The sequence below is a fragment of the Neopelma chrysocephalum genome, unplaced genomic scaffold (genome assembly GCF_003984885.1).
Source record: "Neopelma chrysocephalum unplaced genomic scaffold, ASM398488v2 Primary Assembly neopelma1_45, whole genome shotgun sequence".
NCBI classification, from domain to species: Eukaryota; Metazoa; Chordata; class Aves; order Passeriformes; family Pipridae; genus Neopelma; species Neopelma chrysocephalum.
In genome coordinates, this window is record NW_020897704.1 from 8,825,468 (window position 1) to 8,838,861 (window position 13,394).

A 13,394-nucleotide genomic window follows, 5' to 3' on the forward strand; every position below is an offset into this window, starting at 1 on the left:
CCGGCCAACGAGCCCGGCGGGGCCGCCGCCGGCTGCGCCCCGCTGCCGGGCGGGGAGGGCGGCGGGCGGCGGGGAGCGCGGCGGGTGCGGAGCCTCAACAGCCCCCCGCAGTTCCAGCTGCCCAGCTACCAGGTCTCCATCCCCGAGAACGAGCCGGCCGGCACGGCGGTCATCGTGCTGCGGGCCCAGGACCCCGACGAGGGGGAAGCCGGCAGGCTGGCGTACTCCATGGAGGCGCTCTTTGACGAGCGCTCCAACGACTACTTCTCCATCGACACCGAGACAGGCAGTGTGGTCACTGCCCGCAGCCTGGACCGGGAGACGAAAGACACCCACGTGCTCAAGGTGACCGCCTCCGACCACGGTTCCCCACGTCGCCGCTCGGCCACCACCTACCTGACAGTGACCGTGAGTGACACCAATGACCACGAACCAGTGTTTGAGCAGCCTGAGTACCGGGAGAGCATCCGAGAGAACCTGGAGGTGGGTTACGAGGTGCTGACCATTCGCGCCACCGATGGTGATGCCCCAGCCAACGCCAACATGCTTTACCGCCTGCTGGAGCCAGGAGCTGGTGATGGGGTCTTTGAGATTGACCCACGTTCCGGGGTTGTGAGGACTCGAGCCCCAGTGGACCGTGAGGAGGTCTCTGAGTACCACCTGGTGGTGGAAGCCAATGACCAGGGCAAGGATCCAGGACCACGCAGTGCCACGGCTATGGTGCACATCACTGTAGAGGATGAGAATGACAACTACCCTCAGTTCAGTGAGAAGCGCTACCTGGTCCAGGTGCCAGAGGATGCCCCAGTGAACAGCCAGATACTGCAGGTACAGGCCACAGATCGGGACCGGGGCAGCAATGCCCAGGTGCACTACAGCATTGTGAGTGGCAACCTGAAAGGCCAGTTCTATATTCACTCTTTCTCTGGCGCCATCGACCTGATCAACCCTCTGGATTACGAGACTATTCGGGAGTACACACTCCGTATCAAAGCCCAGGATGGGGGCAGACCTCCTTTGATTAACTCCAGTGGCATGGTGTCAGTGCAGGTTGTGGACGTGAATGACAATGCCCCCATCTTTGTGAGCACTCCGTTCCAGGCTACGGTGCTGGAGAATGTTCCGCTGGGCTACTCGGTGCTGCACATTCAGGCTGTGGATGCTGACTCTGGAGAGAATGCCCGCTTGGAGTACAAACTCATAGAGATGGCACCATCCACCGGAGGTGCCCCCATAGCAGGTGACTCTGCATTCCCTTTTCAAATCAACAACAGCACAGGGTGGATCACTGTGGCTGCAGAGCTGGACCGAGAGACTGTGGAGAACTATCACTTTGGGGTGGAGGCCAGGGACCATGGCATACCAGTCATGACTTCCTCAGCCAGTGTGTCCATCACTGTCCTGGATGTGAACGACAACAACCCCACCTTCACGGAAAAGGTGTATCACCTCAGACTGAATGAGGATGCAGCTGTGGGCAGCAGCGTCCTGACCCTGACAGCGGTGGACAGAGACGTTAACAGCGTTGTGACTTACCAGATCACCAGTGGCAACACCAGGAACCGTTTTGCCATCACCAGTCAGAGTGGAGGGGGGCTGATCACACTGGCCTTGCCCCTGGATTACAAGCAAGAAAGGCAGTATGTGCTCACAGTCACTGCCTCTGATGGCACTCGCTTTGACACTGTCCAGGTCTTCATCAATGTCACAGATGCCAACACACACCGCCCAGTCTTCCAGAGCTCCCACTACACAGTGAGTGTCAGCGAGGACAAGCCCATTGGCACCTCCATTGTCACCATCAGTGCCACTGATGAAGACACGGGGGAGAACGCAAGAATCACTTATATTTTGGACGATAACATCCCCCAGTTCCGCATTGACCCTGACACAGGCACCATCACCACCCTGATGGAGCTGGACTATGAGGACCAGGCCTCCTACACGTTGGCCATTACAGCCCATGACAATGGCATCCCACAGAAATCAGACACCACGTACGTTGAGATCCTCATCCTGGATGCCAATGACAATGCACCCCGCTTCCTGCGCGACCGCTACCAAGGCTCGGTTTTTGAGGATGTGCCACTCTCCACCAGTGTCCTGCAGCTGTCTGCCACCGACCGTGACTCAGGCCTCAATGGACGTCTCCTCTACACATTCCAAGGTGGTGACGATGGAGATGGAGACTTCTACATTGAACCCACTTCTGGAGTGATACGCACACTGCGCAAGCTGGACCGTGAGAACGTGGCTGTCTACAGCCTGCGGGCCTTTGCTGTGGACAGGGGCAGCCCACCACTGAAAGCCTCTGTGGATATCCAGGTGACTGTGCTGGACATCAACGACAACCCCCCTGTCTTTGAGAAGGATGAATTTGACATCTTTGTGGAGGAGAACAGCCCCGTGGGCTCTATTGTAGCACGGATCAGTGCAGCTGATCCAGATGAGGGGACCAATGCACAGATCATGTACCAGATTGTAGAGGGGAACATCCCTGAGGTGTTCCAACTAGACTTGCTCAATGGAGACCTCACAGCCCTAATGGACCTGGATTATGAGAGCCGGACAGAGTACGTTATTGTGGTGCAGGCCACTTCTGCCCCTCTTGTGAGCCGAGCAACAGTGCACATCCGCCTCCTGGACCAGAATGATAACCCACCTGTGCTGCAGGACTTCCAGATCCTCTTCAATAACTACGTGACCAACAAGTCCAACAGCTTTCCCTCTGGCGTGATTGGCAAGATCCCAGCTCATGATCCCGATGTGTCTGACAGCTTGGCTTACACCTTTGTGCAAGGCAATGAATTAAACTTGCTCCTTTTGGACTCTGCCACTGGGGAACTCAAACTCAGTCGCGATCTGGACAACAACAGACCCCTGGAAGCCCTTATGAAAGTGTCAGTCTCAGGTAAGCAAGCGTTTGAGCACGTTATGGAGCAGTATGGAGGGATGGGCAGAAATAACCGACTTGCAGATTAGTGTGCAGCTTTTGGTTTCCTGAAGCAGCAGTTAATATGTGAAAGTTTTGGAGAGGAACCACAAAAATGTATCAAGCCCATGTGCTGTGGATTGAAGTGGTGCATTGAAGTTGTTTAGTAAACATGGATCACAAGGGTAAATAAATACAAGTGTGCGTGGCAGGGTACATACTCCCTCAGCTGAGGGGGTACCTTGGCTGCAGCTTTTCTGATGTGGTTCCATAAAGGTAGTAAATGATGTAACTTGCAGAGATGTAGGGAATGCCATCTCCCCTCCCTCTTTTTTTGCATCTAAAAAAAAAGTTGACATTTGATATGTTTGCTTTTTCAGCAACAAAACACATTTACTCCCTTGTGCGTACCTAGAGGTTTAGCTGGAAGATCCTTAGACCTCAGGCCAGATCTGGTGTGGCCTGGATGGATGTGGCATTGGTGGAGCTGTGCTAGTTTGCGTTGCTGGCCCGCACTTCTATGGGAAATGGCAGCTCTGAAAGGAATGAATTATGGCTGTGTGATAGCTGTGTAACATGGCTAATTGCACTGGAGCTGTTTTAGTGGCACTAGGGGCAGATACTGGCCAAATGCAGCCCCAAAATCAGGGCTGTTGCGGGGAGGGAGAGGAGGGGAGAGGGAGGGATACTGTGCTGTTAATTTCGTTGAAGAATTTGTGTTTCTGTGTGTGTGAAGACTGTTCGGTATCATCCAGTATATACTTTTGTCTGAGCACATACATGCTCTTAGGATATTATTCCTTTTCTGCTTAGTTGCTTGTTTATCATGGAATTACTTTTTATGCCTCTAATTGTGGCATCAATCATGCAATGAGTAATTTCCTCTGCAGGTGACACTCTATAAAGTTTACTGTGGACTTGATCCCATATTTCTGTTGACTTTCAAAGGTTTAACCAGATACTTTCCTTGCTGCCTCTCTCTGAAAACTAAAACTAATATTTGTGTTATTTTTGGAAAGAAAAAAAAAAGCTCAAAGTACTAGGTAGATAATATGACACTTGGGGAAATGCTTCTTTTTGGATGGTTCTATGTAGAAAAATAATAATCAAACTGTGCCATAATCCCAGCAGTGCTTGTTTTACTGTAAGTAGCCACAGTGTGCAGCAAGGCCTCGGAAGAGCGAACTGCACTCTCCCTTGTGCTTATGTACTTGAGGTCCTTTTTGCTTCAGAAAAATAAAACTTATATTGACTGAGCTGACTGATTTTGCTGCAGTGTATCTCCTGACAAGCCACTTCTGGTTCTTCCAAAATGCTGGGGGGCAGCTTATGTGGTAAGGTAGCTCATAAATGCTGTTTCTATGTTCTGTGAGGACTGGAAGGAAAAATAGACATTAGGCTTGTGACCTTAAAGAAAAACATTTGGATTAAGGTACAGGTGATTGCGTGGTCACTGTCTGTTTGAACCAGTCGCTCTTTATCTAGTAGCAGAAGATAAGAATTCATCTTGGACCATAAAGCTTGGAAAGGTTGTTTCATTAGACGAGGTGAAGCATATGTTTAAAACAGAAAACTAGGTGACATGAACTATTCCTTTCTCAGTGTGCTAATATATGCAATTGAAGTGGGTGAAGTCTCAGGTAGGAATGAAGAGCTGTTTTCTTATTAGTAATTCCAGCATAATTTTCATGTTTTGTGCAAGTGTGAACTTTGAAACTCTGCTGTGATGTTCATCAAAATGGTACTGTCTGCTGTGTGTCTTGAGATATTTATAAGGTTAAAGCTCTTTATGGCTAGGATTTTAAAATAACTGTGACAAGCACTGAATTACATTTGACCTTTTTTTGGAGAAGTTTGCCGTGTGGAAATTGAAGGGGCAGGGTTTGGCGTTATGTGATTAGTCCATGAAAGTCTCACCTGCCTGCTTTCTCTGGTTTATCTGACGCAGTTTAAAAAAAGAAAAGAGACAGAGAAGAAGCTCAGACAGAAGTACTCCACAGGGTTATCTCTAAGTGTTGCAAAACACCTGCAAATCATCTGCTAAACTGACCTGCCAGTTAACTGAAAAAAAATGTGTCTATGCAGTAGCCATTAACCTCTCAACCCAGACAAACACAAAGTCCTCCCCTACTCACAGCTGCTCTTAGGTCAGGGAAGGACTAGAACTCTTTATGAACTTGGGGAATTTGATCTGTATATGAGTCGGAAGTAACACTGGTGCTATAAAAATCTTACTTCCAACTAGCGATGTGTGGTGCTGCAGAAGCAGGTGAATGTATGCAGTGCTACACAATTGAATTTGAGACACTAATACATGGCTAAACCCAGCAGTCTTTCATTTGACTTGGGGATTATTCAAATAAGCATGTCCTTCTGCATATAAACAAAATTTAAGAATCATGAAGACCAAGCAAATGGAGCTAATAGGCTTCATAAAACTGTCAGAAGTTTCATGTCAGCATTGTCAGAAGTTCCATGGGATGGTGGGGCAGGCTCGGGGCGTGTGTGGCTCTGCCCTTGCCCTGGTGCTGGTACCCGTTGGGATACCTGTTGGCTGTGCCCCCACAGCCAGTCAGGAACCAACCCAGGCGGAGGAGGGAGGAGTGTGGGTGGTGTGTATATTAGCATTTTGCTTTGGATTGGGAAGGAGCTTTTGAAGTCAGTCTCTTTTGAAGTGAATTTCTCTGGGTGTCTGTGCAGAGCTGTCTGAGTGAACAAACCGGACCCTTTTTGCATGAAAGTAATCCACAGGTGCTCCAATCATTCCTTAAAAAGGCACATTCTCCTTTTTCTGGTGTACCTTCAAGGCCTTCCTACAGAAAGGCAGAGCTTGGCCTTATATTCCCATTCCTGCACATTGTGTCATTGTTATTGTTTCAACAACTGGGGTGAAATTTGGACCCTACTGAAATCCTGCCCTTGCTTTCCAAGATCTTACACTGGGCTTCTAAAACAGGTGGTCGAGAGTCGATCAGTCTGTGATTTCTTAGTGTTATTAATAAACACATGGCGTAAACTGACAGGACGGTTAAATACGATTACTTGTTGTTCACGAGAATGTTAAGTTGGGATTTATTTGATCAAAAAATGAGTAAAACATTGCTCAAGTCACATTACATTTGCTCGTGTTAAACATTATACTGCAGTACCCGCCAGGGCTGGGATAAAGGCTGGTAGGAACCTCAGCTTTGCACAAATGTTGCACAAGTTTTTCTGAGTATCACATTGCAAACGCTGCTGGCACCTGCTTGGCTGTGCTGCCACAAGTAGTCCCACTTATCATCAGAGACAGCTCAGTGGGATACAATAGATGTGTGTGCAAACTCCTTTGGGAACCCAGCCTAAATCAACAGTGCAGACAAAGCCCAACCTGACTGGATGCTGCACATTTGAGTGGTCCAGATAAATGTAAAATATCATTATGCAACACACAATATACAATTTTGGGAAGGTGGTGCACCTTAGACAGTGAGGGATAGACACCCAAGCATTTTTGAGGGCACGCAAGCTCAAATATCGTCTTTTACATTTCTTTAGCTTTTAATCTCCAGTGGCATTCAGTGAGGTTATTGACTATCAGCAAATAGAAATTAGCATAGAGGTCGTTTGTGTTGCAATCAACTTTGGGAATTTTTACTAAGAGCTTGGTAAAGGATCTTCATTATGATTGTAATTTAAAAGTCATTATGCTAATGATCCTGAATCTCCAGGTCTGTGCCTTCTCCATACAAATGTAACAGATGATGCAATACTTTGGTGCAGCCCTTCTGATAAAGGTGAGGCCACAGGTGTGCCTGAGATGCAAGGCACTAGGGGGAGATTACTTAATGTGTGTGAAGATTTGAGATTAAAGGGAAAAAGGAAAATTGAGTGGAAAGGCATCCTTGTAAGCACAGGGGCATCTCTGAGCACTCGGGATGTGGGCCGGGCACCTTGGCAGCATCAGGGTGCACCTAGCCTTGTGCCCCTGCCTTTGGGCATCAGGGCAGATGATGCTTTGGGGGACAGATCTGCAGGGTGGCTGGTTCTTTTGGGAGTGATGCTTCTGGATGCCTCTGACGACTTGCTTTTAGGACCAGCGAGGGTCAGTTAGCACCCAAACTGCTCTCCATGGCCTCCTTCCCAGGGAAACACCTTCCTGCAGGCAACTGGGGTAGGGATCCCCGTGGGTTATACAATTAGGAGATGATAAAAGTGGATGGGTGGATAATCCTCACTTCTCTCCTTCCTGGTATGAGGAGGTGTTTCCGCCTGTCCCGTGGCTGCAGGGCTTTTGCACGCTGGCATTCCTGGGGACCTCGGGCACTTGCACTTCGCTCATGCATCCCATGCTACAGCGAGGGGAGAGAAAGCAGTGGCTCAAAGGCTGCAGAGGCCTGGGAAAAAATGATGAGGGACCTGTTTAGAAAGATGGCATGATACAGCAAGCTGCAGGATTGTACCCCCAGTCCTTATGTGACGTGTTAAGTGGGGCAGATGTGAAGGATGACTGATAATAGGTAGTAGCGGTGATTTTGAACATTAACATTTATTTTCCTAAAATAGCAAATCAAGAGTAGTGACCATCATTTAAAGTTAGGGTAGCTCCTGGATCTGCAGTGGCTACCTGTATCCTTTACTGCATCCATAAAAGTTCTATATTCTAATCTGTTCTATAGGCAAGATGCATTTTAGATGTGTGTCCCTCCAGCCTGCTGGAATGTGACTTTCGCTTTCTAGCTGGATGATCTGTTACAGCTGATAAAAAGCTGTGACAGCCTTGTTGCTTTGCTATGGGCTTCCTTCCACTTCATCCCTGGATTTCATAGGGGTGGTGTATTTTTGTTTCAAAAAACAGGAAAACATCTATAGCAATGAGGAGAAAATATTTAGTGGAAGGCTGACTGACAAAGTAATTTTTTTAGTGAGATAAAACATATCTTCTGTCTGTAAATAAAAAAGCATTGATACTTTTCTCAGCAATTTCTAGGAAAGAGGGAGACAAGAGTAGCAAGGAGAAGGTATAAGAAAAATGAGACTGGAGATGGGAGAGGGAGAAAGTTCTTCACTTGATAACAAATCTCACAAGAAAGAATTTAAATGTAGAGAAGTATGATGGTGCAATTACCTGGAAAACTTTTTTCCTGATTTTTCAAATTATTTGCAAATGAGGAGATAGCTGTAATAACCATCTTTTTAATTGGATTAGTAATTGTTTTATACTTTTCGATTCGTTTTTCAGCTTCAGGGTGTATTAAAGAATTGATTTCCTTGCTGTATTCCCTTGTGATTTGCTTCCTTCTTAGAAGTGGGACTCTTAGAAGTCACTGAAGTATTCTTACTTCTGACCTGCACTTGCAAGTTGAGAAGAATCCTCTCTTCTTCTGTTTTTCTGGTCACATGTTTCCTTGCAGTTCAGAATTGATTTAGGCTGGGGTTGCAAAACTTGCTGCAAACTGCCAAATACAGAATAAACATTGAGTTGTTGTCAAGGTAATGGCAAAAGAACCCTTTGTTTAGAATACAAAAAGTTTTCTAAATTTCGCTATTAGGACGATAGTGAGCCTGCAGTAGAAGGTAGTGGTGGAGAAAGTAGGTGATGTGATGCAGGGGCATTTTATACTTCATTATCTCCAACATCCAAAGCGCTACCTCAGGAAGTGACTGGCTACTGATAAAGCTTATCATTTTATATTTGATCATTGAATAGTCCATTTTCCTTCAGTATGTATACTTAATACCTTGGAACTCCCTTCCTTTGTTGACTCCCATCTTTGAGCTGAATGGATTTTCTGAGACAACTCAACTGAGGAATGTAATGTTAGGTTTTGAAGTATAACATTAGGTGAAGGTAGATACTCTTCTCACTGCTCTTCTGTATGGTGATTGAGCAGATCCTTGGATGGGAACCCAGGCATCCTCACATTTCCACCAGTCTGGTCAGAGCATCTTGGTAAGAGCATCTTGGCATCCTGGGATCTCCCAGCATCTCCAAGGAAGTTTTAGAGTGACTCATCCATGATCTTCTGCCTCCTTCTTCAAGTGTGCAGCAGGTCTGTCAGACACCCCTGCAGCTGACAGGTTGTCTTCAGTGTTTGGGCTGGCTGGCTGCTCAGGGTACATGGGTCCAGGAGCACGTTAGAGCATGCCACACCTAAGGCAGCGGCTCCAGTTCAGCCAGATGTGTAGCTGCTGCATACATTGGCATAGTTGAGCTCACTTGCATCTGGTTATTTTGGGTACAGGCAGCAATGAGCTGTAGAGTACATATAAGTAGTGCAGCTTCAACTTGCGATGTCACTGGGCCACTCAATTCCCTCGTGGGTCAGGTGAGACTGATACAAAGACCCTGGAAATGTGACTGCTCTGAAAGTTGGGGCAGGAAACAAGCAAATGTGAAGCAGAAACCTCTTCAAACCTATATGCAAATACCTTTACAATATTTAGCAGCGTAGGCAACTCTAGCTGTAATGCTCATGCATGGAGGATGACTAAGGGAAAGATCAAATGTCAAGACACAACATCTGTGCTCTCCATCCCTGCACCCTCCCTTTTGTAAGCCCTAGGAGGACAAACTCACTATGTTTGTGTGCTTGAGGTTAACACCACAACTTACCTGCTTACCTCAGTATTGCCTAAGTTGCAGGATTTGGGCAACTGTCTCTCTTGGCTTCCTTCGGGATTTCCAAAAATATCTATGGGAAGTCTTCAGGAAATGTAGGAGGGTTAGAAGACCTGAAGGTATTCAGATCAGATCTAATGACAGTCTTTGGCAATATTCCATGTTACAGTTTTTCTGTCCTGGTTTTTGTGGGAATTATGATGTTTTTAGGTAAAATAGTACTCCCAGCTACTCTGACATCTACTTTGCCATTTAAGAAATAAGCATGGTGGTACTATCTTTTCTGAATGATAGTCTTTCTTGTTGTCTGCTCCTTCTTTTAAGACTATTTGGACAAAAGATTGCATAAATCAAAGTACAGAGTAAGTTGATGTGGGACTCAGTTCTTCAAAGCTTTGTTCACAGTGGTTGTCCATTTGAAACAAAGAACATCTCAGACCTAATTAAATTCAGTTTTGCCAGTTTGTATTTCTGTGACAAGTGACAATATTATTATTTCCCCCACCCCAGTGGAACTCTTTTTCCAGTGTTGAAAAACACTGAACTATTTATAGATGTAATACAAGTTTCCAAAAGGGGCAGGACATAATCTTTATGGAAAATTTTGAGATCTGGTGAGATTTGCCTAACACTTTTTTTTTCTTTTTTTAATTTGTAAGACCTAGGTGCATACACTTTCCTTAGGAATGAATTGCAATGTATGATTTCGTTGGATTGAAACAGCATTATCAAAGGTACAGCTTGGCTCTTTTGGTCAGATTTTTATCTCCTACCGTGATCATCTCTCTACATCTCTTCAAATGTAAGCTGCAGCCATGACTGACTTGGGCTAATTGCCTTGTTGTTAGGTGGCTGAAGTTCAGTGGGATGAACCCACCCCGAATGTGTCTTCCAGAACGGAAGGGTTTGTTTCCTTTTGTAGGGTTGATTGGACTTCTGTTGCAGCAAACTACCTGTAGTAACAGGCTTAGCAGACTAGATAGGAAAGATGGGGGAGGCTATAATTTGCCAACAGGAAAATGTTTTGCTATGAATAATAGTAGGATATACTTTAAATATTGTCAAAAGTTTGAGTGAATCGTGGGGAAAAGTATGCTTTTATGGGGATTTGGCATTCAGCAAAGAAATAAAATTTTAAAATACTTCAGAAAGATGATCTTCACACTTGAAAAAGAAGCACTTAGACAGAAACATAGGATTTGCTGTAGAGAAAGGAAAACTTTCAGACTTTGTTTCAACAAGTCATTAATGCTGCTAAGCTGTAACCACCTTCATATTTATTCCAGTGTTTACACTTGCCAAGCACAAAAAAAGCAAATAAATGAAACTGTAAACCTGTAATAAATCCTCAGGGGAACCACATAATAAACATAGACTTGTTATGCTTATCAAATACAAAGGAAAGTATTCTGTTTTCAACACCATTGCCCAACATGTGATAGATGCTACATTCCATCAGGTCTCCAGCACTTTTGGAAATGACGCATAGGGTCAAAATATTTCAGTGCTTTTTGAAGGAGGGAGAAGAGTCCATTGATAACAACCACTGTCAACATGGCATCTCCTGCCTGCCATTAAGTCTGTGGGCTAGGTCCAGTTTCAGGAAGAAGCAAAAGCTTCTGGACCCCACCAAAAGGGGCAAAGCAGGGACTATGTTATGAGATTTGAGTTTCACAGACATGATGACCAGCACCTAGCAGTCTGTCTTTGCTGTTAACTCCCAAGGGGCTGTTGGATTTGGAAGCAAGTGTACTCAAGGTGGTTCTCTGTAGCTGCCATGCCACCAGAGCACACATCATGAGTACAAAGAACTGTTGGTTGGGTTTGCTCTTTCCTTTCACTAGCTACAGGTCAGACTCCTTGGCCCTACTCAAAACTGATATTAGCCAAGTCATTGAACTTATTGCATTGAATTCCTGTTGTAGCACTTGTGGACTTTCCAGAAACCAGCCCAGCCCCTAGTTTATTTGTGTGCTTGCAGCAGTGTTTGTGCTGGCTCTATTTCTAAAGGAGGCCCTGGAACATCTAAGCTGTGATTTTTATTTTTAAAATTTATTTAGTTACCTGCATTTAGTTAAAGTCACGTAAAAGCTGTCCCACACCAGTGCATTACTTGTTTTAGCAGAGCATGATTGCCAGCCTCCAGACACTTTGGGTGCTGCTCAGCATGACTAGGGAGAGGCATTTGGCACCTTTCACAACTTAGGTCTAGAAGAGGACTTAGATCTAACCATCAAATGCCTCGCTTGTAGGTGCCTGTTCCCTGCAGCTGTATCCTGTTTTAGGCAGTTAAGTGTCCTGTAAAGTGGGAATACTTGAAATACCATCCCACTACAGCTTGGGCACTTCACTCAGCATAGTGATCAGGACACTCAGCAAGGGCAGAGATGGGCTGGGCTCCAGCCCTTGATGTCAGACCTCTCACTGTGCTATACACTAAAGAGAATTCAAATAAGGTTCAGAAGGTGTTGTGGGACTCACGTTTCCCATCTCTTTGGTAAATGTCATAAGCCACAGAGTCAGGCTCACACTTACAGGGCACTGGAGAGGCGGCTTTCTGGCTCATGTTCATGTACATGAGCACCTCCATTTCAGTCAAGCAGCAGTATGGGCAGTCTGCTCCTCAGCTGCTGAATGCTGCTTAGGCCATAATAAAAGCTGGATCACGAACTGTTCAGGCCATGTCAGGACTCAGTCAGTACTGGTTGTAGCCAGGAACTCAATTCTTCTCCCCTGGGAACTCAAAGGTAAAATAAACAAGAACCCTGGGAATTTCCATGGAGTACTTTCCTATTGATCAGAGATGATATTTTTGTATTCTGGCTTTAACTATTTGTAAAAGTGTTCTGCTTTTATGTGGAGTAGCCCCCAGATGGGCTAAAGGGTCAGTTATGGAATGATTCATGGGCTCAGGCTTAAATTACGCTGCTAAATATTCAGAATTCAACCCATCTTCGCCTACTGTTTAATCCTCTTTCTCACTGCAGTTTACCATGATGATAGACTTGCTGGTAATTATTAACATGTTGCTGCTTGTTGCTTGGATCCAGTGGCTTTTCCCGCAATGTGCCTGCCGATGCTATAGATGGCCAACACTGCCCTAACATGTGTAGTAAAAGTCTCTTGGCAGCAATGACTGGGTTGATCTACCCCATCAGTTGACTCAGTTTCCCTTCTCATGGGGTGTATTTCTGGTGCTGGCCTTCTTTTACTGACACAGTGTAATTTAGCAATGTGCGCGCTGCATGATGAGCTCTCCATCTGGCAGATAATTTCCTGCTAGTTTAAATCCCATCTTCAGTTTCTCGAGATCATGAACCTGCTGGTGCCTTCTGGGTGGTTTTGCAGGGTGTTTGCAGAAGGATTTGTTACGAGCTAAAGGGAAGAGTTTTTTGGAATGTCAGGTAAGACAGGTTAACTTTTAGGTCCTGCTTACTAAGCTACCTGACATTATTCTGCATTGAGTTTGGCAGTCTAACACCTGGGTTTGTTGACCAAGGTGCTGACAGTAGGCACTGGTTGTTTGCACTGGTTGTTTACACTGGTTATGCAGAGTGGAAACTGGGGGTATATTTTAGGACCCGGTGGATGCTAAAAGCTTGTTACAGAAAACATGCTGGTGTTCCTCTTTTCTTCTTCCTCATTTTCTTCTCCTCTCTCCCTTTGGATCCCACTGGATCTGTCTGCCTTGTGCGGTTGTGCAGCAAGGTGCCACATCTGCACAGTTTGCCTGCTACAAGTTTGTACAGGGCTGTGCACAGTGGAGATCTTGTTGGGCTGTTTTGTAATACCTGCTGTAAATAATTAGGATAACCACCAGGCATCGACTGAGAGACTGCCCTGAGAGATATCCAGACAGCA

The 13,394-nt window shown here is 45.8% G+C and overlaps 1 protein-coding gene across 5 annotated transcripts in view; it reads left to right on the forward strand.

Moving 5' to 3' along the window:
* The first annotated feature begins 109 nt into the window (after positions 1-109).
* Positions 110-13,394, forward strand: part of CELSR1 (cadherin EGF LAG seven-pass G-type receptor 1) — a 168,392-nt gene continuing 155,107 nt past the window's right edge. For 4 of the 5 annotated variants that reach the window (XM_027679273.1, XM_027679272.1, XM_027679271.1 and 1 more), the window contains exon 1: positions 130-2,911. In XM_027679273.1, coding sequence (XP_027535074.1) covers positions 229-2,911 — 2,683 coding nt within the window. In that variant the 5' untranslated portion in view covers positions 130-228. Of the gene's footprint in view, positions 2,912-13,394 lie in introns of all 5 variants that reach the window. The other variant, XM_027679276.1, reaches the window with a different exon arrangement.